We start from the raw sequence: 27,276 nt of genomic DNA on the forward strand, positions 1-27,276 counted from the left end.
AATGAGGCTGTTGTAAACTTGGTATTGCTCCATATTTCTCATGTCACAGTTCTTTAGCGATCCCTGGTGAAAGTGAAGTGCATTTTTACACAGATCTTCACAGCTGCTATCTAGGGATTGCTAGAGTACTGTGACATGAGAAAGTTAACAACCAAGAGCTCAAAACATTCTCTATGCATATGTACTGTTTAAAGGCATAGCAAGGGGAAGCACATGGTTTACTCTACATAATATAGGAGGTAGACTTCTGTATGGTAAGTCATCATGGTCCAGTAGTATTTAGCTTTGTTTTGGAAGAAATGGTCTGCTTTTACATTCCTCGGAGTTCAGATATTCACTGAGGTTGCTTCGTGATGCAATGCGTTCTTTGTATGCAGTGAGGAGGGGGAATGAAGACAGACAGTCCGGGAGGATATTGAGGTGAGAATAAAGGACGTCCAAGAGGCTGTAGTCTGCATAGGAAATCTGTAGAAAAAAAAATATGTGATTTTCGCGTCCTGACTTTTAACAGCGATAATAACACTCTGTCAGCAATCTTTGGCTGCATCAGTGGCAGCTGGTGCTCCATGGGCAGGGGGAGGGGCGGCAGACAGACCACACCATGCCCCCCCCCCCAGACCACACCAGCTCCAGCCCGCACACCCAACCACCCCCCCCCGGTCGCCAGCTCATTGACCTTGGGCGGCGGCTTCCCCTGCGTCTCCTTCCTCCTCCTCCTTCGTCAATAGCATGGCTTCTCCTTTCGGCCAATTGGGAAACGGGTCTCAGGACCCACTTCCTGATTGGCCAGGAGGAGAATTAGTGTGGCAATAGCAAATATTCATTCGCTATTGTCACACAACTGGGTGGGCTCAGGGCGCAGTGCTCAGTCCCCGAGCCCATCCTTTTTTAAGCCTATTAGAACCTCCTGGCTCTAAGCCCGTGCTTCAAAAAAAAAAAAAAACCCCATTGGAATCCATGCGTCTGACGCCCTGCATGTAGATTAGGGGGCTGGACGCACGGATAGGGGGGGCGGCGCCCTTGAGCCCCCAATGGACGGGCCGCTACTGGGCTGCAAGAAACTAAAAAAAGAAGTACCTCTTTACTGTTAGGGCTACAAGATTGTGGAATTCTCTACCACAAGAGGTGGTTTCTGCGGGTAGTATGGTGGCTTTCAAAAGACTATTAGACGTACATCTCAAGGATCAGAGCATTCAGGGCTGTGTGAGATGATTACAGCCACACACACCTACACAGGTTGAACTGAATGGACTGTTGTCTTTATTCAACCTCACCTACTATGTAACTATGTAACTCCAACTTGGCATACAGCATGCCTGTCTCTGTACACTGTGTAGCAGAGCAGCATTTTTTTTGCCGCTACTCCTCCCCCTCCCCACCTATCACTGTTATGGGCCATACACACTATACAATCGTCTTTAGATTTTTTCTTTTAGATTTACCAAAAACATATAATGAGGTCAGACCTAAACACTTTCAATTTGTATGCAATCAGGCAGGCCCCTGCACTACATATTTGAAGGTAAATCTAAAGGAAATCTAACAACAAAAGTTGTATGGTGTGTACCCAGCTTTAGTCAAGGACGCTGTGAGCTTTATAGCCAACAGGCTCCTAACAAACAGTAAAGAAAAACAGACAAAAAGGCGCCTCTGAATGTAGACTGTATGATAAAGATTTATTAAGACACATGTAAAACTCACATGGAAGTTTGTGTGAACAAGCCTGTGGGATGATATGAACGACGTCTGGAGGAGTAGAGGCAGTGGTGCCCGTGCTGATGCTGTATGGTGTGTCTCTCACTCGCATCCCGCTGTATCCGTCCGGAGATGGAACAAGATAAACCCCCAGCTTGAGACGCACAATGGTAAGTAAGCATCACTCCTCTGACGTCACAAGCCCGCGACGAAAAAAGAAGCGTGCCTTTTTTTCTTCCATCCACTGCCCATGCTCCGAAACGCGTTGCGGTCTTGTGACAGCAGAGGAGTGACGCTTACTTACCATCGTGCGTCTCAGCCCTCGCTCCCAGCTGGGGGTTCATCTCGTTCCATCTCCAGCCGGATACAGCAGGACGCGAGTGAGAGACACCGTACAGCACCAGCTCGGGCACCACTGCCTCTACTCCTCTCCTCCAGACGTCATTTTGGGCATCATATCAATATCATCCCACAGGCTTGTTCACACGAACTTCCATGTAAGTTTTACATGTGTCTTAATAAATCTTTATCATACAGTTTACACTCAGAGGCGCCTTTTTGTCTGTTTTTCTTTACATGTTTGGGGAAGCAGCTTTCACTCCCCTCCTTCTGAAGGGCAGTCCTGCACAGTGGACTTCTATCTTCCTTTATAAGGACATTACAGGGACTTATTATTTGCATTTACAGTGCAGTTTTATATATAGATGTTCATGTATTAGCGCCTAACTATCCATGTCAATTGTCCTAACAAACAGTGACAGTAGGCGGAGCCTAATGGGAAAATTAAGGGCTAGCTCCCCATCTAATCTGCTCCCCTTGTAATTGTGAGAAAGCTGTGGGAGGGTCAATAGCCAATAGCAGGCTGTCTATTGCCTATTGAATCCGCCTCCTGCCTGCTGCCAATTACAAGGGGAGCGGACCTGATGGGGAACTAGTGTGTTCTAGTGGGTGAACTCTGAATCCCCATCAGGCTCTGTCCTCCCAGCCACTAACTCATCAGCCTCTGTGTTGTCTGTGTGACAGCTGTAGTATCAGGAAAGAGATCCCCTGCACTGATAGTGTCTGTAAGACTTCAGTTGTAATGTTCTGGTACCTTTGGTACCCTAATTCCACTTTTCCTAAGTGTATGCGCCCCACCATTCTCTTTTGGTAAGGTGCGCATACACCATTAAGACCGATGCTGTCATCACTGAGCGCCGCTGGAGCGGCTATTTCAACCTCCGGCGGTCTCACTCACATGTTCGTTCAACGCCGCATAATCTGCCTTGAAGCTCTCATGCTTGCAAGCATACCTCGCTATCGGAACCACACTGCTGATCCCTGTATCCCGCTACCGGATCATCCGCTCTTGCCGAACCTCTCCTCTACTACTTTGCTACTAGTGATAAGTACCCCACAGGGGAAACCTCTATAACCTTCATACTAAAGCTTACACTATCTAGCTCTGCATACTAAGGACTATTACTACATCTGCATTAACTAAGATTGCTAGCTCTTGAGCCTAATACCATCTGCTCTTGCACAGGGTTGGTCTATCCTGTATGTTCACCTGCTACTCTATCATCTGCTACCATACATGATTGCTTAACCTATCTGCATCCCATCTGCTACTATCTTACTTTCAAGAACATTCCTTTCAAGTGTCTGTCATCTACCATCTCTACCCAACCTGTCTCTTCAGCCTATCATCACTATATTACTATACATATAAGTCACTCTAGGAACATCTTATTGAGTGTGTGTATCTACTTGCTGAATTGAGACTATCCACACATGATGAGTCTTGGGAGTTGGAATTGGTGTCTCAGCGTTTCTCTACATGACTACTGAAGTGGAATATTTCTGCAGCTGTAAATCCACATTATACATAAAACGCAGGAGCGTTACATCAGTACACCTCTGCACTGCAAATGTGTCAGATAACTATCCATAAACGAACTGGATCTGTAGCCAACACTCTGCAGAATAGAGCAATGGCGCATAGAATTTCACTAACGCTACATGCATGCGCGAATGGATATTCTCTGGGAAGATTAATGCGCCAGTGCGCATGCATGTGCGCCAGCACGCACGCAAGGTGTAATGATTTTTGGCGCCCAGTGGCCTTTTTAAACCAGCCTGGTCCAGCAATTAGTTGCTGGATGATCTTCAGCTTTCCTGTGTTCCTGTTCTTCGTTACCTTGGATTACCCATTACCAACCCGGCTTGCCTTAACCTGTCTTGTCTCTTCTCCTGGCTCCGACCACCGGCTTGTTTACCTACTCTGCTCCAGTCTGCTGTTCCCGTGTATGACCCCTGGCTTGCTCCTTCGGATTCCTCTACTGCCTGATAATCTGTGCTTGACTACTTGGCCTGACCTTGACCTCGCTCCTTTCTCACCCTTGGCAACCTTCTCCGGACACTCCCAAGGAAGCCTGCCTTGCAGTACGCTCCGCTTGTCTACTACTACAGCAGTCATCCCCTTCGCCGGAGCCTGTCGCAGCTGGCGACCCCTGTTCCTTTGGGCACAGCACTCCCTGTTTCCATCTTCAGGAATGCCTTGCACTTAACCACAAGGGAATCCCTCTCAGCACCTCGGCCTCTGCTTAGGTACTTGATAAAATGTTGGTTCTTGCCTAGTTTCATGTACCGGTGTTCTATCAGAATACCGCTACCTATCATATTCTGCAACCAGAAGTGACGTTTGGACAAGAACAAGCTACTGCGCATGTGCAATGCATTGTGACATGACCGCTATGGGTTCCAATAGGTTCCCTAATGTGACAAAACACGAAGCAGCAGCGGACATCTTCTTACACCCACGCAAGTCTTGAATTTACATTTATTTTAGCAGGAGAGTTGAGCTGGGATGTGGTCCAAGGAGTTCTAAGAGCCTAATGCCTCGTACACACGCATCGATTATTGGCCGGGAATTTTCGGCCAACGTCCGATCGGCCGATTTTCGGCTTGTTAGTATAATGCTTTCGACAACCGACTCCGACTTTTCAGCCGAATAAAATCTGGTGTGCAGGCTATAAAATTTTTGTTGGCCGTTAACACAACGGCCGATTTTCCGTCAGTCAGTACAGATTTCGGCAGACAAAAATCTGATGAGCAAGACTGGGCATGCTCAGAGAAGAAAAAACACAAGGAAAGTAAACCAGCACATGACATCACTTCTGAAGTCGATTTTTGTTGGCCGAGAAAATTTGTGTGCAGTCTAGGCACAGTCCAACCAACAAAACACAACTCTGGACAAAAGTCGGCCGATCGGTCGGCCGATAATCGTTGCGTGTGTACGAGGCATAACAAGTACCATTCATAAGAGACCCAAGTGTGGATCCACTGGGGCGTATGTGGAGAAGCCCTTAAAGGGGCAGATACACGCGCTACAAGACATCCATCCGGTAAGAGGCTTTTTTTGCCTATCACTTCCAAGAAGGGTGGTGAAGTGCACTATCCCCTTTCCAGCACAGGGAACTGTCTTCTTGGGAAGGCTACCTCACCCTTATATTCCTATTTACTGGTAAGAGGCCAATCCTAAAGGTGGTGGGCATCACGCTACTTTTAACACACGGGGGTTGAAGCTCTACACCGTTTTGACTAGAATTCTTCACGTGGAGATCACTAATGCCTTTTGGTTGGTCCGGAATTTGAAAGGTTTTTGGAAGTTCAATCTGGACATTATTATTTGGACACTTTTATTTAATTTGTTCTCTTCCCCTTTCTTTTGTTGGGAATCTCCCATTCAATTCCACTTTGTGTGGGAGTATATTGGTTGTTGTATATTTGTCATAACGTGTCACTTATGTATATATATATATGGTTTACATCACTTAACGGTTTATAATGGCGCTTTTCCACTGCATGAAACCGAACGGTTCGGCTCGCTTTTGTGCTTTTCCACTGCTGGTACCGCATGGTGTGGTGTAGGAACTGTTTGGTACGGTACGGCGGCGCTTTTTCACTGCATGGAACCGAACGGTACGGCTCTCAAAAACAGTACCACCTCGATTGTGGTTCCAAGAGGTACCATACCCGGTACCATATCCCACAATCCTTTGCATGCAGTCACTACTAGCCACTGATTGGTCAGAGAATCCCACCCACCCTGTTGTTATCCCACCCACTTAACTTTAGTACTACTTTAGTGGAAAAGCAAACCATACCGTACCGTACCGAACCGTTCCAACACCGTACCATGCGGTACCAGCAGTGGAAAAGCAAACCGGGCCAAGCAGGGCCGAGTAGAGCCGAGCCGGTACTTGCAGTGGAAAAGTGCCAATTGTTTGATTAGAGTGCCGGTTATCACAATACATCCCATTGGGTCTAATAGTGATAAAGGTGTAGCAAGTGTTTGCTTGTGGTTCACCATATATCACTCAGACATTATTCACTATACTAGCGCACCAGACTATTTTTTACTTTTTCATTAGAAGTAAACTCGCCTTATATACTGAAATAGACTATTTCACCGCGACCGAGTGAAATTGTGTATTTCACTATATAATCAGTTTGCCGCTGAGCAGTGCAGGGTGTACCAAGATGGCCGTCGCCACCTTCTACCTGCAGGTTTCTCGTTATACTTACTAGAATACAATAATAATACAAATGTAATACTGTGATTCAGTATATAAGGTGAGTTTACTGTACTGCTAAAATAAATGTAAAATTCAAGACTTGCGTGGGTGTAAGAAGATGTCCGCCTCTCCCCCGCGTTCTGTCACATTAGGAAACCTATTGGAATGCATAGCAGCCATGTTGGAACGCATGGCGCATGCGCAGTAAGTTGTTCAAGTTTGTACGTCACTTCCGTTCGCAGAATCTGATAGGTAGCGGTATTCTGATAGAACACCGGCAGTTGCTGTCAATTTCCAGCTGTCAATTCTCAATGATAGCCAGAAATTGCTGTGTAACATTGTTACATTTGTATCTATTCTGTTTTCTTCATCTGCAGATCAAAGGAATACAATTCCATCTGTTTATGATATCAGTTAGGCAACCAAACAAGTATAAAAATGTTTTTTTTTTGCTCCTATGTAACGCCTTAGGCTCGGGTCACACTATTGCGATGCGGGAAGGCTGCGAATTCGCAGCCTGTTCCCGCATCGCACACGCACCCCCGGCAGTTCACACTGCCATATGCGATCCGCTGGGGGTGTCAATGTAATCTTAACGACACCCCCAGTTTGATCGCATATCGCAGTGCGATCGTGCAGTTCGCACAGGATGGGATCGCACAAGTGTGAACCGCTGTGCGATCCGATCCTGATGCGGCTGCAAAAATGCCTCCTGTGCGTGTTTGCACCGGGTGCGATGCGAATTTAGCCATACAAACTGTATGGCTAAACTCGCACCGCACAGCTGATCGCATGTAATGTCGGAGCAGTGCGCTCCGACATTACATGCGAACCCGGCACTCGCATCAGTGTGAACCGGGTCTTATTAACCTATGGTTTATCCTAAACAGTCCTAATTTCATCTTTTTTCCCTTCTCCCATTAACTATTTTTTTTCCTAATAATTTTTTTGTTTGCTTATTTTTATTTTAGTAGCTCCTAATATTTAAATTTTTTTCCTTGTGTTCATTTTTTTAGTGTGACATTAAAGGAGCAGCGAGGAATTAAAAAAAAAAAAAAAATAGTCTCCCCTATGCTGAAGCATCGGTCTGATGCTGCAGCTGTCCCCCCGCTGGCTCTGAGAAAGTCTGAGTTCTCAGTCTGCTCTGAGCACTGTCCGTTATCGTTCTCTGCACTGCCCCTCCAGTGCTCACTGGAGTGCCAGGCTGAGGAGGGGGTGGGAGCAGAGGGTGGGGCGCTGAGAAGCTGAGCCAGCTGTGGGTCAGGCATCTGGGGGGATCCCAACAGCCGACAGTGGGCTTTAGTCCTCACATATGAGCACTTCTATACTTCACTTTTAAAATGAAATGCAACATTTAAAAAATATTTATTTATTTCATTTGTGAATAACTTTGCAATATTTTTTTATACCAGAATCATAATTTTAGTGTAATTTGTCAACATCCTTGCACTGGCCCTCACAGCCAGCAGTGTCAGCCCGTCCTCTGTGTGCACACACAATGCCCGCGTAGGTAGGAGTGTCAGAGCCCTGACGGGTAGGCCTGGCCAGCGGCAGGAAAGATAGCTCACAGGTTGGTCCTGAGACCAATGAGCCATGGGCTGCTGGGTTAACTGGCAGGGGAAGCTTAGCCCCTCCGAGTGTGTTGTGGTTTCACCTGGCATCGCAGAGGCTGTTCAGGGTACAGCTGATCACAGTGTTCTGAGGAGTCCGGGGATTGGGGTGAGTCCACTGATCAAAAACACACTTACAATGGAATTTTACAGTCATTTAGGCTCCAATCAGGAATGAAGGAGTGCGCCTGAGTGGACGGGGTGGACCAGGCCAAGGGGTGCTGGTGGAGGGCCCGTGGGAAGAGAAGGAAGAAGAGGAGGAGGTCAGGGTAGAGGAGCCCCCCTTCCCGCTGCTCTGTGCTGCAGCTGCCACTGGAGATCTTCTCCTGCCTGTCTGCATGGGGCACAGCTACCACTCCTGGCACCAGATCCTCTACATTTACACCATCTGGAGGAGCTGCTGCAGGATAGGTGAGATCTGAGAGAACTGGTCATTCACAAGGTCTGTGTGTGTGATCACAATTACACTGCCCCCCTTCTGTGACATTGCCCCCTTCTGTGACACTGCCCCTTCCTGTGACACTGTCTTCCTTCTATGACACTGTCCCCCTTCTATCCCACTGCCCCCCTCCTGTCACGCTGCCCCACCACCTGTTACACTGCCCCCCCCCCCCCACTTGGGAGGATTGGTGATTCCCAAGGTGTGTGTGATCAGAGTGACACTGTCCTGCTCATGTCCCACTGCAACTCTCCTGTCCCACTGCCCCCCTCTTGTCCAATTACCCCCCCTCATTCCCACTGCCAGATCAGTGGCGGATCCAGGGAGGGGGGGAACTCTGTTGTAGTACTGCCGCCGCCGCGCTGCTGGCCTATACAGCAGTGACTGCACTGGTTGCTATCGCCGCCCGGCTTCTAGCAACCAGTGAAGTCAACTGAGGAGGAGGAGAGTGAAGCCCCAGCATTCTCTGTGGAGCCTCCTTCCTCCTCTGCTGCGCACCGGGTGGAGTGTTGGCTCCACCCACTTCCTCCCTCCAGCTACTCCAGCACAGAGTGTCAGCCTACATGTAAGTACAATTGAATTGTACAATTGAATCTAAAGGCTCTTTTTTAATGTGTGACCCTGTGGGGCTCTGTGGGGACCCTGATATGAGGGGGGGCTCTGTGGGGACCCTGATGTGAGGGGGGGCTCTGTGGGGAACCTAATGTGCGGGGGGGCTTTGTGGGGACCCTGATGTGAGGGGGGCTCTGTGGGGACCCTGATGTGAGGGGGAGCTCTGTGGGGACCCTGATGTGAGGGGGAGCTCTGTGGGGACCCTGATGTGAGAAGGGGCTCTTTGGGGACCCTGATGTGATGGGGGGGCTCTGTGGGGACCCTCATGTGAGGGGAGGCTCTGTGGGGACCCTGATGTGAGGGGGGGGGCTCTGTGGGGACCCTGATGTGAAGGTGGGGCACTGTGGGGACCCTGATGTGAGGGGGGCTCTGTGGGGACCCTGATGTGAGGGGGGCTCTGTGGGGACCCTGATGTAAGGGGGGAGCTCTGTGGGGACCCTGATGTGAGGGGGCTCTGTGGGGACCCTGATGTAAAGAAGGGATCCTCTGGGAACCCTGATGTAACAAGAACAAGGAGGGCTCTTGGGACTCTGATGTAAGATGAGGGGCTCTGGGGTCCCTGATGTAAGGAGGGGGGCTCTCTGGGGACCCTGATGTAACAAGGAGCAACTCTGGGGACCCTGATGTAAGGAGGGGGGCTCTGGGGACCCTGGTGTAATGAGGGGGGGGCTCTGGGGACCCTGATGTAATGAGGGGAGGGGGGCTCTGGAGGCCCTAATGTAATGAGGGAGGGCTCTGGGGATCCTGATGTAAGGAGGGGGGGGCTCTGGGGAACCTGTAAGCAACAACTTATTTTCTGGCAGTGCCCCTCCCGAGACTAGACTCTGGATCCGCCCCTGGCCCAGATACCCTTCTCCTGTCACAATGGTGAGTGTGGCAGGAGAATGATGTGAAGGGTGCCAGATGGGTGGGGGGAGGGGGCATCAAAATGCACTTTCGTCTAAGTAGACAAAAATCCTTGCATCGGCTATATATATATATATATATATATATATTTGTATAAAGGTGACTAATCTGGCCAGATCAAGCAGTTATCTCGTCTGAGTCATCTCTAAGGAGCAGCTACTTACAGTCAAATGCTCAGTGGACATAGGCCAGACAGATCATTAAATATCCATTCATTGTTTCCGCTACACTACAGCATGCTTATGCCATCTCCTTCTCCTTTCTCCAAAATCTAAACAAGCATTACTATTGTGATCACACTCTTGGAGGTTTCTAGCAATGGTTCATGCAATACATAACCAGTTAACCAGTGTGATGGGTGATTTTTGGTTACACTGGTAAAAATCATCTATGTGGTTTGGGTCTGGTGTCCATGTGCTTATCAGGTGTTCTGATATATGTGGACTTAACATCAGCAATACCAATTTAATCCATATTATACCTCTTCTCAAATCTTTTATTCAGTTTAGTTTACTGATGGTAAGTTACCTTGTTTCCCACCAGAAACTTGGTCCCGTTAGAATTTTTAGAAAGGATCCTTTCAAATACTGATAGCTGATTTGGTAGATCTTTTTCATACTTCTCTTTCCCAGTTTCCTGTTAAACAAAAATGACTTTAATGAGAATATCAGAACAATTGTAATAACTTTCATTCATTCAGTCTATTTATATTGAAGACCATTTCCTATTCTATAGCTCTTCTATTTTACTGTAGGCCTGGTTCACACCTATGCTATAGATCAGTGATGGTGGGCCTGGTTCACACCTATGCTATAGATCAGTGATGTTGGGCCTGGTTCACACCTATGCTATAGATAAGTGATGGTGGGCCTGGTTCACACCTATGCTATAGATAAGTGATGGTGGGCCTGGTTCACACCTATGCTATAGATCAGTGATGGTGGGCCTGGTTCACACCTATGCTATAGATCAGTGATGGTGGGCCTGGTTCACACCTATGCTATAGATCAGTGATGGTGGGCCTGGTTCACACCTATGCTATAGATCAGTGATGGTGGGCCTGGTTCACACCTATGCTATAGATCAGTGATGGTGGGCCTGGTTCACACCTTTGCTATAGATCAGTGATGGTGGCCTGGTTCACACCTATGCTATAGATCAGTGATGGTGGGCCTGGTTCACACCTATGCTATAGATCAGTGATGGTGGGCCTGGTTCACACCTATGCTATAGATCAGTGATGGTGGGCCTGGTTCACACCTATGCTATAGATCAGTGATGGTGGGTCTGGTTCACACCTATGCTATAGATCAGTGATGGTGGGCCTGGTTCACACCTATGCTATAGATCAGTGATGGTGGGCCTGGTTCACACCTATGATATAGATAAGTGATGGTGGGCCTGGTTCAAACCTATGCTATAGATCAGTGATGGTGGGCCTGGTTCACACCTATGCTATAGATCAGTGATGGTGGGCCTGGTTCACACCTATGCTGTAGATCAGTGATGGTGGGCTTGGTTCACACCTATGCTATAGATAAGTGATGGTGGGCCTGGTTCACACCTATGCTATAGATCAGTGATGGTGGGTCTGGTTCACACCTATGCTATAGATCAGTGATGGTGGGCCTGGTTCACACCTATGCTATAGATCAGTGATGGTGGGTCTGGTTCACACCTATGCTATAGATCAGTGATGGTGGGCCTGGTTCACACCTATGCTATGGAACAGTGATGGTGGGCCTGGTTCACACCCATGCTATAGATCAGTGATGGTGGGCCTGGTCCACACCTATGCTATAGATCAGTGATGGTGGGCCTTTGACATCCATTTAAGACTTTCATCAATGATAATAATGGAATGCTATGTAATTTTAGTGCCATTTTATTAATTGTAAGGGGGGGGGGGGTGTCCCCCATTAACCTCTATACCAAACCCTCATTTAGGATAGATCTGGTATATATTAAGAGAAATCCCCCAGCCATTTTGTTACAAAAGGAAATGTGTGTTGCCAAATCTGGCATTTGCTGGCAATTTAACCACTTCTGGACCGGAAGGATTTGCCCCTTAATGACCAGGCCTTTTTTTGCGATTAGGCACTGCAATAATTTAACAGGCAATTGCGCGGTCGTGCGACGCTCTACCCAAATAAAATTGTTATCTTTTTTTTTTTCCCCACAAACAGAGCTTTCTTTTGGTGGTATTTGATCACCTGTGTGATGTTTTTTGAATTTTGTTGCACTATAAACAAAAAAAAGAGCGACAATTGGGGAAAAAAAAAAAAATTTCACATTCTACTATATAACATTTCCCCCCCCCCAAAAATGTAAAAATCTATTTTTTTCTTCCATTCAGGCCAATTTGTATTCTGCTTTATATTTTTAGTAAAAAAACAAATCCCAATAAGCATAAGTTATCGCGTCTACAAACTAGGGGAAAGATTTATATAATTGCATTTATTTATTTATTTTTCACTAGTAATGGTGGCGATCTGCGATTTTTAGCGGGACTGCGACATTGCGGCGGACAGATCGGACCCCTAACTGACATTTTTGACACTTTTGGGGGGACCAATGACATTACTACAGTAATCAGTGCTAAAAATAATGCACTGTTACCGTAATAATGACACTGGCAGGGAAGGGGTTAACACAGTAAGTGATCAAAGGGTTAAGTGTGAGCCTAGGGGAGTGTTTTCTAGCTGTATGGGGGAGGGGCTTGTGAAATGAACATAGAGACCTGTGATCCTATATAGAAGGATCACAGACGCTCTGTGATCATTTCAGAGAGAACAATGATCTGCTGTTTTTACAACAGCTGACTGTCCTTCTCTCTCAGCGGGAAGCGATCGCGGGTGCCCGGTGGCAATCAGTGCTGACGGTCCCGTGGATCGGCATCCCCGCAGTGCGCACTCGCCCGCCCCCAGGACCGCTCCCGCGAACCGACGTACCCATACGTCGATTCGCGCAGCCAAGTCAGCCTGCTGCAGTATTTCTGCGGCGGGAGGTCGGCAAGCAGTTAAACAGCATTTTTTTTTTTCTTTGTAAATGTCAGTTTTGCTGCAGTAGGTTGTACACATTGTACAGATGCACCACTTGACAGGCAGCTTATTAGCCTAGAAAATAGCTAGTTGAAAAGCCCTCCACTGTCAGAACCAGTGTGCACCTCCTTGATGGCTACTAGAACACTTCTGTGCCAGCAGGGCTGCTGTTAGAAATCATGGGGCCCCATACAGCCTACCTGGCAGACCCCCCCCCCCCCAAATATATATATATATACATACACATACACACACACACACACACATACACATATATTTTTGGGGAGAAAGATGGCCACCGAGTTGGAGGGGCTTTTAAACTAGGAGACGGGGGGGAGGGCTCAGAAGTAGAATCAGTCAGGAGGGAGCAGAGGACTGAAGGCAGTTGTAGGGTCAACAGCGACAGTAGGTCAACAACATCAATTGGCGGGTCTGTGCGGGAGAACAGCAGACCAAACAGAAATAAACAAAACCGCCAATCACGTTTAACTTCCGTAAAACTAAGAGGGGTATATGCTAATGCCAGGAGCCTAGCTAATAAGATGGATGAGTTGGAAATGTTAGTACATGAGGAAGACATAGACCTTGTGGGAATAGCGGAGACTTGGTTCGACCCCTCACATGACTGGCTGGCCAATATCCAAGGGTATTCGGTGTACCGGAAGGACAGGGTTGGTAAAAGAGGGGGAGGGGTATGTCTCTATGTCAAGAACAATATAAAGGTGCTAGAAAGGAGTGACATTACGGATGGGATGAGCATGGATTTAGAATCTGTGTGGGTTGAACTCGATAGGGAAGAAGATAAGGGAAAAGTAGTTGTGGGGGTTTGCTATAGGCCACCTAACCAAGGGGAGGAGGTAGAGCTGGAATTTTTAGCACTAATAGGTAAAGCGGCAAAACTAGGATCAGTCATCATATTGGGGGACTTCAATTATCCCGACATTGACTGGGAAGAGGGGACTGCACACTCGCATAAGGCCCGGCTATTCACGGAAACCTTACAGGATAACTACATGTCGCAGTTGGTGGATTCCCCTACTAGAGAGAATGCTATCCTGGATCTATTGATCACTAATGACCCAGACATAATCTCGGAGGTAGGAGTCCAGGACAACCTGGGCTCTAGCGATCACAGGATGATCACATTTAGTATAAATAACAATATAAAAAGGCAAGTGGGGAACATAAGAACCCTAAACTTCAGAAGGGCAGACTTTCCAAAATTGTACTCATTGATGGAAAGGGTAAACTGGGACCAAACCCTGGGATCACTGACCACAGAGGAAAAATGGGAATGCTTTAGAACAATATTAAGCAAAGGCATCTTGCAGTGCATTCCTATGGGGAATAAATTTAGAAGAGACAAAGCCAAACCTGGCTGGCTAAACCGTAGCGTTAAAAAACTTATTAGGGGAAAAAAATTGGCCTTCAAGAAATATAAATCAGAGGGCACAGTATCGGCCTTCCAGCAATACAAGGAGGAAAATAAGAAGTGTAAACACGAAATCAAGATGGCTAAAATCAACTTTGAGAGACAAATAGCGGAGGATAGTAAAAAAAACCCAAAGAAATTCTTTAAATATATCAACAGCAAAAAAACTAGGGCAGTGCATATTGCACACATAATTAACGATGATGGGAGGATGGTTACAGAGGACACTGAAAAAGCAACCGTGCTGAATTCTTTTTTCTCGTCAGTTTTTACGCAGGAAAAGGAAGGGTACACTGACCATGACTGTATGGTTAGTAGTAATACACAGGACTTGCCACTATGGCTAACAGAGGGGGAAATCAGGGAAAGACTGGATAAACTTAACACAAACAAATCACCAGGCCCGGATGGCGTACATCCGAGAGTGCTCAAGGAACTCAGTATGGTTATATCTAGACCACTGTTCCTGATCTTTGCTGACAGTATTAGGACAGGAGATGTACCAGGGGATTGGAGGAAGGCTAACGTGATTCCGATATTCAAAAAGGGCCAGAGACATATCCCGGGAAATTATAGGCCTGTCAGTCTGACATCAATAATATGTAAACTTTTGGAGGGGATGATAAGGGACTATATCGTAGAGTATGCTAAAGACAACAACATCATCAGTAGTAACCAGCACGGGTTTACAAATGGGCGTTCTTGTCAAACCAATCTCTTAGCATTCTACGAGGAAGTGAGCTGTGAGCTAGATAGGGGGAGACCAGTGGATGTGGTGTACTTGGATTTCGCTAAGGCGTTTGATACAGTTCCCCACAAGCGCTTAATTTATAAAATAAGGTCTGCAGGTATCGACAGCAGGGTTTGCTCTTGGATACGGAATTGGCTAAAAGGCCGTGTCCAAAGGGTAGTAATAAACAGCGCATACTCAGACTGGTCTGAGGTAGTAAGCGGGGTGCCCCAGGGCTCAGTCCTGGGACCAACCTTGTTCAATTTATTCATAAACAGCATTGAGGAAGGGATCAGTAGTTCGTTATCAGTTTTTGCAGATGACACAAAATTGGCCAGGGCAATAACTGCACAGCATGAAGCAGATATCCTACAGAATGACCTGGACAAAATTACGGAGTGGGCAACGACATGGCAAATGAGGTTTAATGTGGAGAAGTGTAAGGTTTTGCACTTGGGGACCAAAAACATAAAAACACAATACACGTTAGGAGGGGAACCCTTGGGGGAATCAAAAATGGAGAAAGATTTGGGAGTCTTAGTTGATGATAGATTAGGCAACAGCATGCAATGCCAAGCGGCAGCTTCCAAAGCCAACAGAATATTAGCATGCATAAAGAAAGGGATGTATTCCAGAGATAAGACTATAATCCTTCCACTTTATAAAACTCTGGTCCGACCGCATCTGGAGTATTCTGTCCAGTTCTGGTCGCCAGTCCTCAGGAGGGATGTGTTGGAGCTGGAGAAAGTCCAGAGAAGGGCAACTAAACTGATTAGGGGGTTGGAGGACCTTACCTATGAAGAGCGGCTGCAATCGCTCGATTTATTTTCCCTGGAGAAAAGACGTCTGAGAGGGGACATGATAGCAATTTATAAATATCTTAATGGGGATCTCAGCTTAGAAGAAAAGCTGTTCATTCGAAGGAATTGCATGAGGACTGGAGGACATACAATGCGATTAGAGGAGAAGCGTTTTAACCTCAGGCAACGTGGGGGGTTCTTTACTGTTAGGGCTACAAGATTGTGGAATTGTCTACCACAAGAGGTGGTTTCTGCGGGTAGTATGGTGACTTTCAAAAGACTCTTAGACTTACATCTCAAGGATCAGGAGATTGAGGGCTATGTTAGATGATTACAGTCACACACACCTACACAGGTTGAACTGGATGGACTATTGTCTTTATTCAACCTCGCCTACTATGTAACTATGTAACTATATATATATATATATATATATATATATATATATATATATATATATATATACATATATATATACACACACATATATGTGAATTAGCCCTTTTTAATTGTTTTTTTTAGATGAAAAAAAAAAGAATATATATATATATATATATATATATATATATATATATATATATATATATACATATACATATATACATAAATTCATTTTTTTAATGTAAAAAACAATTAAAAAGGGCTAATTCACATATGTGTGTGTATGTGTGTATATATATATATATATATATATATATATATATAAATATATGCACACACACACATATATATATATATATATATATATATATATATACACACACACTCTCACACACACACACACACATATATATATGTATATGTGTGTGTATATATATATATATATATATATATATATACATGTATGTATATGTGTGTGTATGTGTATATATATATATATATATATATATATACATAAATTCACTTTTTTAATGTAAAAAACAATTAAAAAGGGCTAATTCACATATGTGTGTGTGTGTGTATATGTGTATATGTATATATATATATATATATATATATATATATATATATACGTAAATTCATTTTTTTATGTAAAAAAAAACAATTAAAAAGGGCTAATTCACAAATGTGTGTGTGTGTGTATATATATATATACATATATATACTGTATATATAATTATTTTAAAATGTTAAAAATGTTTTCAATTTTATTTTACAATTTAAAAAAAAAAATAATTATTACAATGTTTAAATATTATTATTTTTTTGATACATTGTTATTGTTATACAGGACAGGGAAGCCTGCAGCGCTGTGGGAGGGGCAGTGAAAGGGGGCACACAAGAAGGGGGAGGGGATCATATGCAGGCAGAACAGGGAGGGGGGGGGATCAGTGTCGGAGAAGCAATTACAGGAATGATGCCCCGTGTCTCTCCCAGCAGCAGCTGAAAGCTGTCAGAATGGGGAGAAACTGTCTTTCAGCTGCAGCAGAGAGCCGCACAGGGCTTCCTTCTGTAATTGCCCCTCCACCCAGACTGCACTGATTCCCCATACTGTTGCCCCCCCCCCCCCCCGTGTGTCCAGGCCCCCTACAGGAGGACTGGTGGTCTCCCCCTATCAGCGGCCCTGTGTGCCAGTGCGGTGGCCCTTTGACCTCAAGCATTGGATCCCTCCAGCTATTCACCAGTAGTACCAGAGCTACTCTGGACTTCACTAAGAGGGGTGCTATTTATTTGGATAAGCGTAAGTAGCTGTTTGTGTTGTGAACGGTTTTACTGAAGCAGTGATTCTGAGCTGTTCTAGTTTCCCTCATAGAAACTATGGTATGGAGCCACTTGTTACCCCTGACTGAGCCATGAATTGCCCATTCTGTTACACATGTAGAATCGTTTTTTCAATATGGGCCAATACTTACAAATTCTTGGAACACGAAGCGGCTGAGCTTCAGTCTCAGGTCTTCCACCCCATCATTTATCATGTCAATGACAGCGACCTCCTGATCATTGCTTCCAGCAACACCTGAAAGCCAAGGACAATGTGTATAAGCAAAGCCACATGTAAGCATTATTAGGAAACTTATATTATATATGGGTTATTATCCTCTATTCTAGATTGTATATCCTATTGACTATGCTAATTTGCCAGATTTTCTCAAACAGTAATAAATTTGTCTCATTGGTTTAAAGCGGAGTTCCGGCCTATTTTGCAACTTTAGTGATTCCTGGAGTGCTCGCTATGCTGGTCAACAATTGGGCATTTTCAATTTTTTTCAGGGGTCCCTTACCTTATTTTCAGGGCATTTTTGATTGTACTTCCTCCTTCTCCCCCCTCTGTGGCCGCGGCCACCGACATCACTTCCGCCCCTGCATTGCATCCTGGGAGCTGTTTGTCATCACTCCCAGGAGGGTGGAGTCAGGAAGAACTCCCAGAACACTCCCTGGAATCAGGAAGAAGGACACAGCAGATTGCACTGCCGCTTTGGATGCCCACATCCAAGATGGCCGCGCCCAGACAGAGTTTTTAAAAGTAAGATTTTGACTAAAAGCCAATACCGTACAACTTGTAAGTATGAGAATAGCGGTTCTGTAAAGGGCGATGAATTAGTATTAAAGGGGTATTTTTAGTTAAAAAAAGGTATTTGAGGCCGGAACTCCGCTTTAACTCGATTCCTTGTGATATATACCGGAGGTGGCAGGCTTAGGAAGTAAAAGTAAGTGACTACTCTTACCTTTTACTGTAACTTTTTTAGAGGGCAAAAGAAAATGCCTACTGTAGTAGCACATAATGTGTTAGCCTTTCACTAGTGCCTTTAGTGCATCCCTTACTTTGAAATTAAAAGAAGTTACAGTATCTCACAAAAGTCAGTACACCCCTCCCATTTTTGTAAATATTTTATTCTATCTTTTCATGTGACAACACTGAAGAAATGACACTTTGCTACAATGTAAAGTAGTGAGTGTACAGCTTGTATAACAGTGTAAATTTGCTGTCCCCTCAAAATAACTCAACACACAGCCAATCCCAAAAGTGTTTAAACAGCTAACAACAAAAGTGAGTACACCCCTAAATGAAAATGTGCAAATTGTGCCCAATTAGTCATTTTCCCTCCCCCGGGGTCATGTGACTCGTTAGTGTTACAAGGTTTCAGGTGTGAATGGGGAGTAGGTGTGTTAAATTTAGTGTTATCGCTCTCACTCTCCTATACTGGTTCCTGGACATTCAACATGGCACCTCATGGCAAAGAACTCTCTGAGGATGTGAAAAAAAAGAATTGTTGCTCTACATAATGATGGCCTAGGCTTTAAGACGATTGCCAAGACCCTAAAACTGAGCTGCAGCACGGTGGCCAAGACCATACAGCTTTTTAACAGGACAGGTTCCACTCAGAACTGACCTCACCATGGTTGACCAAAGAAGTTCAGTGCACCTGCTCAGTGTCATATCCAGAGGTTGTCTTTGGGAAATAGACATATGAGTGCTGCCAGCATTTCTGCAGAGGTTGAAGGGGTGGGGGGGTCAGCCTGTCAGTGTTCAGACCATACACCGCACACTCCATCAAATTTGTCTGCATGGCTGTCATCCCAGAAGGAAGCCTCTTCTAAAGATGATTCACAAAGAAGCCCGCAAACAGTTTGCGGAAGACAAGCAGATTAAGGACATGGATTACTGGAACCATGTCCTGTGGTCTGATGACACCAAGATAAACTTATTTGGTTCAGATGTCAAGCGTGTGTGCGGCATCCAGGTGAGGAGTACAAAGACAAGTGTGTCTTGCTTACAGTCAAGCATGGTGGTGGAAGTGTCATGGTCTGGGGCTGCATGAGTGCTGCCGGCACTGGGGAGCTACAGTTCATTGAGGGAACCATGAATGCCAACATGTACTGTGACATACTGAAGCAGAGCATGATCCCCTCTCTTCGGAGACTGGGCCGCAGGGTAATATTCCAACATAACAACCCCAAACACACCTACAAGGTGACCACTGCCTTGCCAAAGAAGCTGAGGGTAAAGGTGATGGACTGGCCAAGCATGTCTCCAGACCTAAACCCTATTGAGCATCTGTGGGGCATCCTCAAACAGAAGGTAGAGGAGCGCAAGGTCTCTAACATAAACCAGCTCTGTGATGTCATCATGGAGGAGTGGAAGAGGACTCTAGTGGCAACCTGTGAAGCTCTGGTGAACTCCATGCTCAAGAGGGTTAAGGCAGTGCTGGAAAATAATGGTGGCCACACAAAATATTGACACTTTGGGCCCAATTTGGACATTGTCACTGAGGGGTGTACTCACTTTTGTTCCCAGCGGTTTAGACATTAATGGCTGTGTGTTGAGTTATTTTGAGGGGACAGCAAATTTACACTGTTATACAAGCTGTACACTCACTACTTTACATTGTAGCAAAGTGTCATTTCTTCAGTGTTGTCACATGAAAAGATAGAATAAATATTTTCAAAAATGTGAGGGGTGTACTCACTTTTGTGAGATATTGTATGTGCACCTATTACCTTTTCATAAAGCTTCCTAAGAGCTATACTGAGATCACCAGGGGTTTCATTGTTCTATCTTCTTCTAAATAGGGACAATTTTCTCAGTAGTAGCTGCTTAGTTTGGAGAACATTTTCCATACTTTGTAGTGACTTCCCATTACTTCCTGTTGTGCCCCGACACCGGAATTTTACCTATTCAAAACCTTTTTGGCTTTCCTTTACTTTAATTCATGCCATGGGGCATAGTTTTAAAGGCTTGAAGGTGAAAGGATTAGGCAGAACCTGCTGTGTTCTACCTAACATCAGGAGCTGTCAGGATCTAGAAACATCAGGAGCTTTCAGGAGCTTTCAGGATCTAGTAAAGTGTGTTCTTGAAAAACTGCTTTAAACGCTCATGTAGAATGTGAAAATGTGGCTGACTTGAATAAGTCTGAAAAAAATATATATATTTTTTTTTTACTTCTTAATTTTTGGCCAATATGTATTCAGCTACATGTTTTTGGTAAAAAAAAAAATCCCAATAAGCGTATATTAATTGGTTTTGGCAAAAGTTTATCGCGTCTACAAACTTTGGGATATTTTTATGAGATTTGTATTTATTTATTTTTTTTACTAGTAATGGCGGCGATCAGCAACTTATAGTGGGACTGCGACATTGCAGCAAAAAAAAAACAGACACTAAGTGACACTTTCGACACTTTTTTGGGGACCAGTAACCCTAATGCAGTGATCAGTGCTGAAAATTAGACTGTCACTATACTAATGATACTGGCAGGGAAAGGGTTAACATCAGGGGCGATCAAAGGGTTAAATGTGTTCCCTGGAAGTGCTTGCTAACTGTGTGTGGGGTGCTTTGACTGGGGGAAGACAGAGATCAGGTTTCCTGCTTAGCAGAAACATGGGATCTCCATCTTCCCCCCTCACAGAATGGAAATCTGCCTTGTTTACATAGGCAGACCGCTGTTCTGCCTCTCTAGGGAACAATCCCCAGGTGCCGGCGACCATGGGACCCATCTGACCCGCTGATTGTCTTATGCTGTGTCCAATTACAGCAGGAACGGATCACCGGTGGCGCATATGTGGGCCCCAGACCCGAAAATAAAGATGATATACAGGTATGTAATTTCACGCTCAAGGGCCACAGTACATGAACGTGGGGCAGTCCGGAAGTGGCTAACGAAGATAGGGTTGTGGACCACCGTTATCTAAGTACACATTATACATCCAAGTCCTTGCGCTCTTGCATCTGGGTAAAACGGAAGCATGACCCGCTTGGGATATTATTCAGAAAAATTAAAAAAAGTATATCAGTGATATGCATTAAACAGACTCACCAAATTTGCGTCCTAGGTGTCTCAGGATGGCGTTGCTCTGATACAGAACCAAGTCTCCATCGCTGAACTGAGGCAACTGACCAAACACCTGTGAAAGATTATGTCAGATTTAGGGGAAAACTTCACTTGTGGCTCAACAGTCCCATAAACAAAAGAAAATCAGTCATTCCCAACACTGCTTTTATGTTGGTGGAACCTTGGTGAAAAACTTCCACCCACACCAATGCTCCCAACACTATTTCTTAGCTTTGCCAGAGGTACCTTCTAAGACAGGGTTTCTCAACCAGGGTTCTGTGACGGAATCCGGACACCACCGACTGGGTATCTCCGGCAGTAACCTGCTTCCTAAGCTCTGGAACACGGGGTCCGTGAATCTGGCTATAGTTACCCCAAGAACTCGACAGTAAAAGTTTTGGAGTGAAACCAGAATGAACAGTTTATTGAACCAACTTTCAGACTTTTATATACACTTTGAGAATACAACATGATTTAATTACACAGATCCACCCACCACATCACACAATGGTTTCTATACGATCCCCAATACACATTACTCTGTGTAATTAAATCCCCTAGCACAGTGGTCCTCAACCCTGGTCCCCAGGGCCCACTAACAGGCCAGGTTTGCAAGATAACTGAAATACATCCCAGGTGATATAATTTGCTGCTCAGTGATTGCAGTACTCTAGTCTGCATCTCCCCAAGGTAATACTTAAAATCTGGCCTGTTAGTGGGCCCTGAGGACCGGAGTTGAGGACCACTGCCCTAGCAGACAGACAGGTGAGCTCATTAGCACACTTAACAAAAGGTGAATGGAAAAGCTGTCTCAGACCCTATTTTAGACAAAAGGACTTCAATGATTAGCAGACATGGTGTCTCTCATAGTTCCTGGACGCCCAAATTAGGAGCTGCACTTCCTGTGCCTGACAGCCTAAAGAAATAAGATATATCCCCATATTTCCTGAGAGATATTGTTAATGCATTTTATTGTCCCATTTGAAATAGTCCAAACCATATTCTCAGTGTTCACTACCCTCTTAGTCACCCTGCATCCATAATAGATGCAGGGTGACTTAAACATAAGAGAGCCCCATAAGGCTGGGCATGGTGCCCCCCAACCTCTCTAAAGGAATTTGGGGTCCACAACCTCCACGCCGAAAGTGACTCCTGTCACAGGTTCCTCCTGAGGTTGCTAGGGGTTCCTTGAGAAATGGGCAATTGCTGCCTCTCAGATGAGTTCCCAATGACACCATTGTTCTTTTTAGCTATATGTAAGGGGGAAATTCTTCCCAATGATGACAAGAATGTGGAGCATTCTTCCCACAGACTGTCACACTAATGTGTCATGTGTTGTGGATTTTTAATTTCTAGTAGGTGTTCCCCCGAGACCAGAAATTTATTTCAAGGCTTCCTCTGTGTTGAAAAGGTTGAGAAAGGCTGTTTTAAGATATTTCATACTGTGACGGTACTCACCATCACTGGGAGTGAAAGACAGATACTTAATGGTTTGGATTGCTTCAAGTGGGACAGTAATATTTGTCAGCAATATCTCTCAAGAAATATGAAGATTAAATCCCACTTTACACTGTGAGACCTTTGGCCTGTTGCAATGAAGTCTGACTCCTAAATAATCATAGCAATACGTAGATGTGTATTCCATGTACTTCAATGTAGGAGATGGACAGACTGCCATTGGCAGTCTTGTCCTATTGTCTATCTATTGAGGTGGGGTGTGGAATGTGTTAAGTCTGCCTGTCCCATTGTTAAATGTTAATGAGCCCACATTGTTCTGTCCAGATGGCTAGATAATTAGTTCAGGTTAATTCTGTTTATGTATACAAATTCATCTGCATATGATAATGTAATCCAGGCAACCCCTGACTTGTGTGTGGTAATATGATCAGGAGGGGGAGGTCCATGCTGTATATAAATTCTGTGTGACTGTTCAATAAAGAGTGTTTCCAGTACGAGCTAAGTTGTTGACTAGCTTTGTATGAGGGCGGCTGGGAAAATCTGGTATATGTGTTCAAGACTGTAGGAAGACGTATACTGACGGAAGCCCACAAACACAGTGTGGGTCATCGGTTCTGTTAAAGGTACGTCATAGGCATCACAGTCATCTTCTGCTGGAATAGTAGGTAGGGGATCATCTATTGTCTCAGTGTGCCTTAAGAAAAAAGTTTTAAAACAAACTTACTGCTTCTTTCTTCACGGGACTTTTTCCAGCAAACCAATCAGAAAGCTGTATCACATCCTCAGTCCACTTAGCTCCATTATCAGCCAAGAGCAGACGAATGGGTTCCCCTCTTCCTATTGGTAATCAATACAGTTTAAATACTTTACTTTTAAAAAAGTAATCACATTGAAACACAGTAATGAATGAGTTCTGGGAATTAAAACAAACACAACAACATTATTAAAGTGGTTGTAAACCCCATTCATGACATTTGAACAAAGCCCGTATACTGTGCAGTGTTTACTTCTCTCTCTCCAAAGTACTAAGTGTTGTTTCTCTCTAGTGCTTCCTTCCTCTGTTATCAGCATAAGTCACTTCTGAGACGTTTTCCCCACACATGAGATAAAGTTTGTGTCGAGGAAGGAGATAAGCACACGACTTGTGGATTCAGAATGTTCCTTTGTTCCTCTGCCTATGTGAAAAGGGAGGGGGGGAGGGGTCTCTTTCCTCCAGTCAGCTCTCACACAGTGTATAAGAGCTCTAACTGCAGTTTTCCACCCTCTCCTCTGTACTCCTCACAGATGCATAAATAAAGATTTTTATCACAAATGTGCACTTTTGAAGGGATGTAGACAAGAGAAGACTGCAAAAAAAAAAAAAAAAACAAGTAAAACCTATATAGGCGGATTTGTTTAATCTCTGTGTGAGGGTTTACAACCACTTTAAAATACTCAAAGCAAAACTAAAAACTTTTTTTTTCATCTTGGATGGATATATATATATATATATATATATATATATATATATATATATATATATATATATATATATATATATAATGTATATAGCCCAGTCTTCCTTCATAGGGTTCAATATTGAGTTGGCCCACCCTTTGCAGCTTCAACTCTTCTTGGAAGGCTGTCCACAAAATTTAGTTTAGGAGTTTTTCTATGGGAATGCTTGAGCATTCTTCTAGAATCACATTAGTAAGGTCAGCAACTGATGTGGATCAGAAGGCCTGGCTCTCAGTCTCCCATCTATTTCATCCCAGCGGTGTTTATCGGGTTGAGGTCAGGACTCTGTGCAGGCCAGTCAAGTTCCTCCACCCCAAACTTGCTCACCCATGTCTTTAAGGACATTGTTTGTGCACTGGTGTGCAGTCATGTTGGAACAGGAAGGGGCCATCCTCAAACTGTTCCTACAAAGTTAGGAGCATGAAATTTTCCAAAATGTCTTAGTATTCTGACACCTTAAGTGTTCCACCTTAAGCTTTGTTTACTGGTCTAAATCATTTGGTAGAGGGGGGATAATGGTGTGGGGTTCTTTTTCAAGAGTTGGGCTTTACCCTTTAGTTCCAGTGAAGGGAACTCTTCCATAGACACACTCCTAAACCTTGTGAACAGTCTGCCAAGAAGAGTTGAAGCTGTTATGGCTGCAAAGGGTGGGCCAAATCAATTTTGAACCCTACAGACTAAGACTCTTCCCAAAGGTGTTCTTTCGGGTTGAGGTCAGGACTCTGTGCAGGCCAGTCAAGTTCCTCCACCCTAAACTCACTCATCCAAGCCTTTATAGATCTTGCTTTGTGCACTGGTGCCCAGTCATGTTGGAACAAGAAGGTCCAACCCCAACCTGTTCCCAAAATGTTGGTAGCATGAAATTGTCCAAAATGTCTTGGTATACTGATGCCTTAAGAGTGCCCTTCACTGGAACTAAGGGGCCAAGCCCAACCCCTGAAAAACAACCCCACACCATAATCCTCCCTCCACCAAATGATTTGGACCAGTGCACAAAGCAAGGTCCATAAAGACATGGATGTGCGAATCTGGGGTGGAGGAACTTGACTGGCCTGCACAGAGTCCTCACCTCAACCTAAGAGAACACATTTGGGATGAATTAGAGAGAAGACTGCGAGCCAGGCCCTATCGTCCAACATCAGTGCCTGACCTCACAAATGCGCTTTTGGAAGAATGGTCAAACATTCTCACAGACAGTTCATGTGCGTGTAAAGGCAGGGGTCCCAATACTTTTGGTTATTTATATATATATATATAAAATTGGATAAGCTATTTGGATATGGTAGCCTGTACAAGGAATATGAAAAATAAACTAATAGGAAATCATTTACTTACCTTTCAGTGGGAAATAAGTTAAAACAAATCCAGACACTGCAAAACAAGAAAAAATAAAGGATCTAGATTAATAAACATAACAATAACAGTGTCATGGATATGTAAATTTAGGGACCTTACTATAGGCAGTGTATTCAGTACTTCTGCGATCTGCACTATATCTTGGTGCCCCACACGGGAGTGTCACTACTAGTGACTGCATGTTGTAATAGCATCCTGATGATTTTGAGTTTCACTTTATGGACTGTAAATTTAATTTGCAGCCCTTTTGCAAAGAGAACTAACATCTTTTAGGAAGGGGCTGCCGGAGTCTCTTTTTGGCCAGTAGATAAAGAGATTAAAATGGAATTCCAGGCAAAACCAAACTAGCCTTAAAACTGTCCCCTTCCCCTCCTAACACCTATGCTACCTAACCTGCGTGAGATAGATAGAACAAAGGATTTGTCTGGACAGCCGCACTCCAATGCAAATATTTTTTGAAAAAAAGGCTAAAAATACCACAGCATGCAGCGGTACAGATCAAACAGCTGACTCGTTTCACACTACTAACCGCTTCCCGACCACCCGCCACAGTTATACTGCGGCAGGGTGCCCCTCCTGCGCGACATGACGTAGATATACTTTGGTCACGCGCCTGCAGCTAGGGGGCGAGCGCACGCACCCACCCCCACTCGTCAGCAGGGACTCCAATGCGCGGGTCAGGCGGCTCTGATTGCTGCTGGGCACCTGCGATCGCTCCCTGCTGAGAGAGAAGAACGGTCAGCTGTTGTAAACACAGCTGACCATCCTTCTCCCTGGAATGATCACAGAGCGCCTGTGTTCCTTCTATATAGTATCACAGGTCTCTGTGATAATTTCACAAGCAACACCCCCACACAGTTAGAAACACGCCCCTAGGTACACATTTAACCCCTTGATCACTTACTGTGTTAACTCCTTCCTTGCCAGTGTCATTATTACAATAACAGTGCATATTTTTTAGCACTAATTACTGTAGTAATGTCACTGTTACCCCCAAAACACCATTTTTCACTTGTTCACTTTGCAAGGGAATTTGCCCCAGAGCAGTGGCGGCCCGACTATTGGGGGGCTCAGGGGCTCCGCCCCCCCATCCATGCATCTGGCCCCCTAGTCTACATGCAGGGCGCCGGATGCTTGGATTCCAATAGGGGCTCTAATAGGCTTCAAAAAAGGGTGGGCTCGGGGCGCAGAGCACTGCGCTCTGAGCCCACCCAGTTGTATCACAATAGCAAATGAGTATTCGCTATTATCACACTGATTCTTCTCCCAGCCAATCAGGAAGTGAGACCCCTTTCCTTACTGGCTGAAAAGAGAATCAATTTTACTGGCCATTGGCCAGGAAGAGGGAGGAGACGCACGGCCGGAGGAGG

The 27,276-nt window shown here is 44.9% G+C and overlaps 1 protein-coding gene across 1 annotated transcript; it reads right to left on the minus strand.

The window, feature by feature from the left end:
* Positions 1 to 117: 117 nt before the first annotated feature.
* Positions 118 to 26,087, minus strand: LOC309564344 (glutathione S-transferase P 1-like; the record flags this gene model as incomplete). The annotated part of the gene is made up of 7 exons (XM_082268970.1): positions 118 to 465; positions 10,350 to 10,457; positions 17,678 to 17,781; positions 21,581 to 21,668; positions 23,778 to 23,890; positions 25,886 to 25,921; positions 26,027 to 26,087. The coding sequence occupies 7 exons, from the start codon at positions 26,085 to 26,087 to the stop codon at positions 280 to 282; spliced, it is 696 nt and encodes a 231-aa protein (XP_082125096.1). The 3' UTR covers positions 118 to 279.
* Between the last annotated feature and the right edge of the window lie 1,189 nt (positions 26,088 to 27,276).

The sequence above is a fragment of the Pelophylax lessonae genome (assembly GCF_965119305.1).
Source record: "Pelophylax lessonae genome assembly, chromosome: 9".
In the NCBI taxonomy this organism is placed as follows: domain Eukaryota; kingdom Metazoa; phylum Chordata; class Amphibia; order Anura; family Ranidae; genus Pelophylax; species Pelophylax lessonae.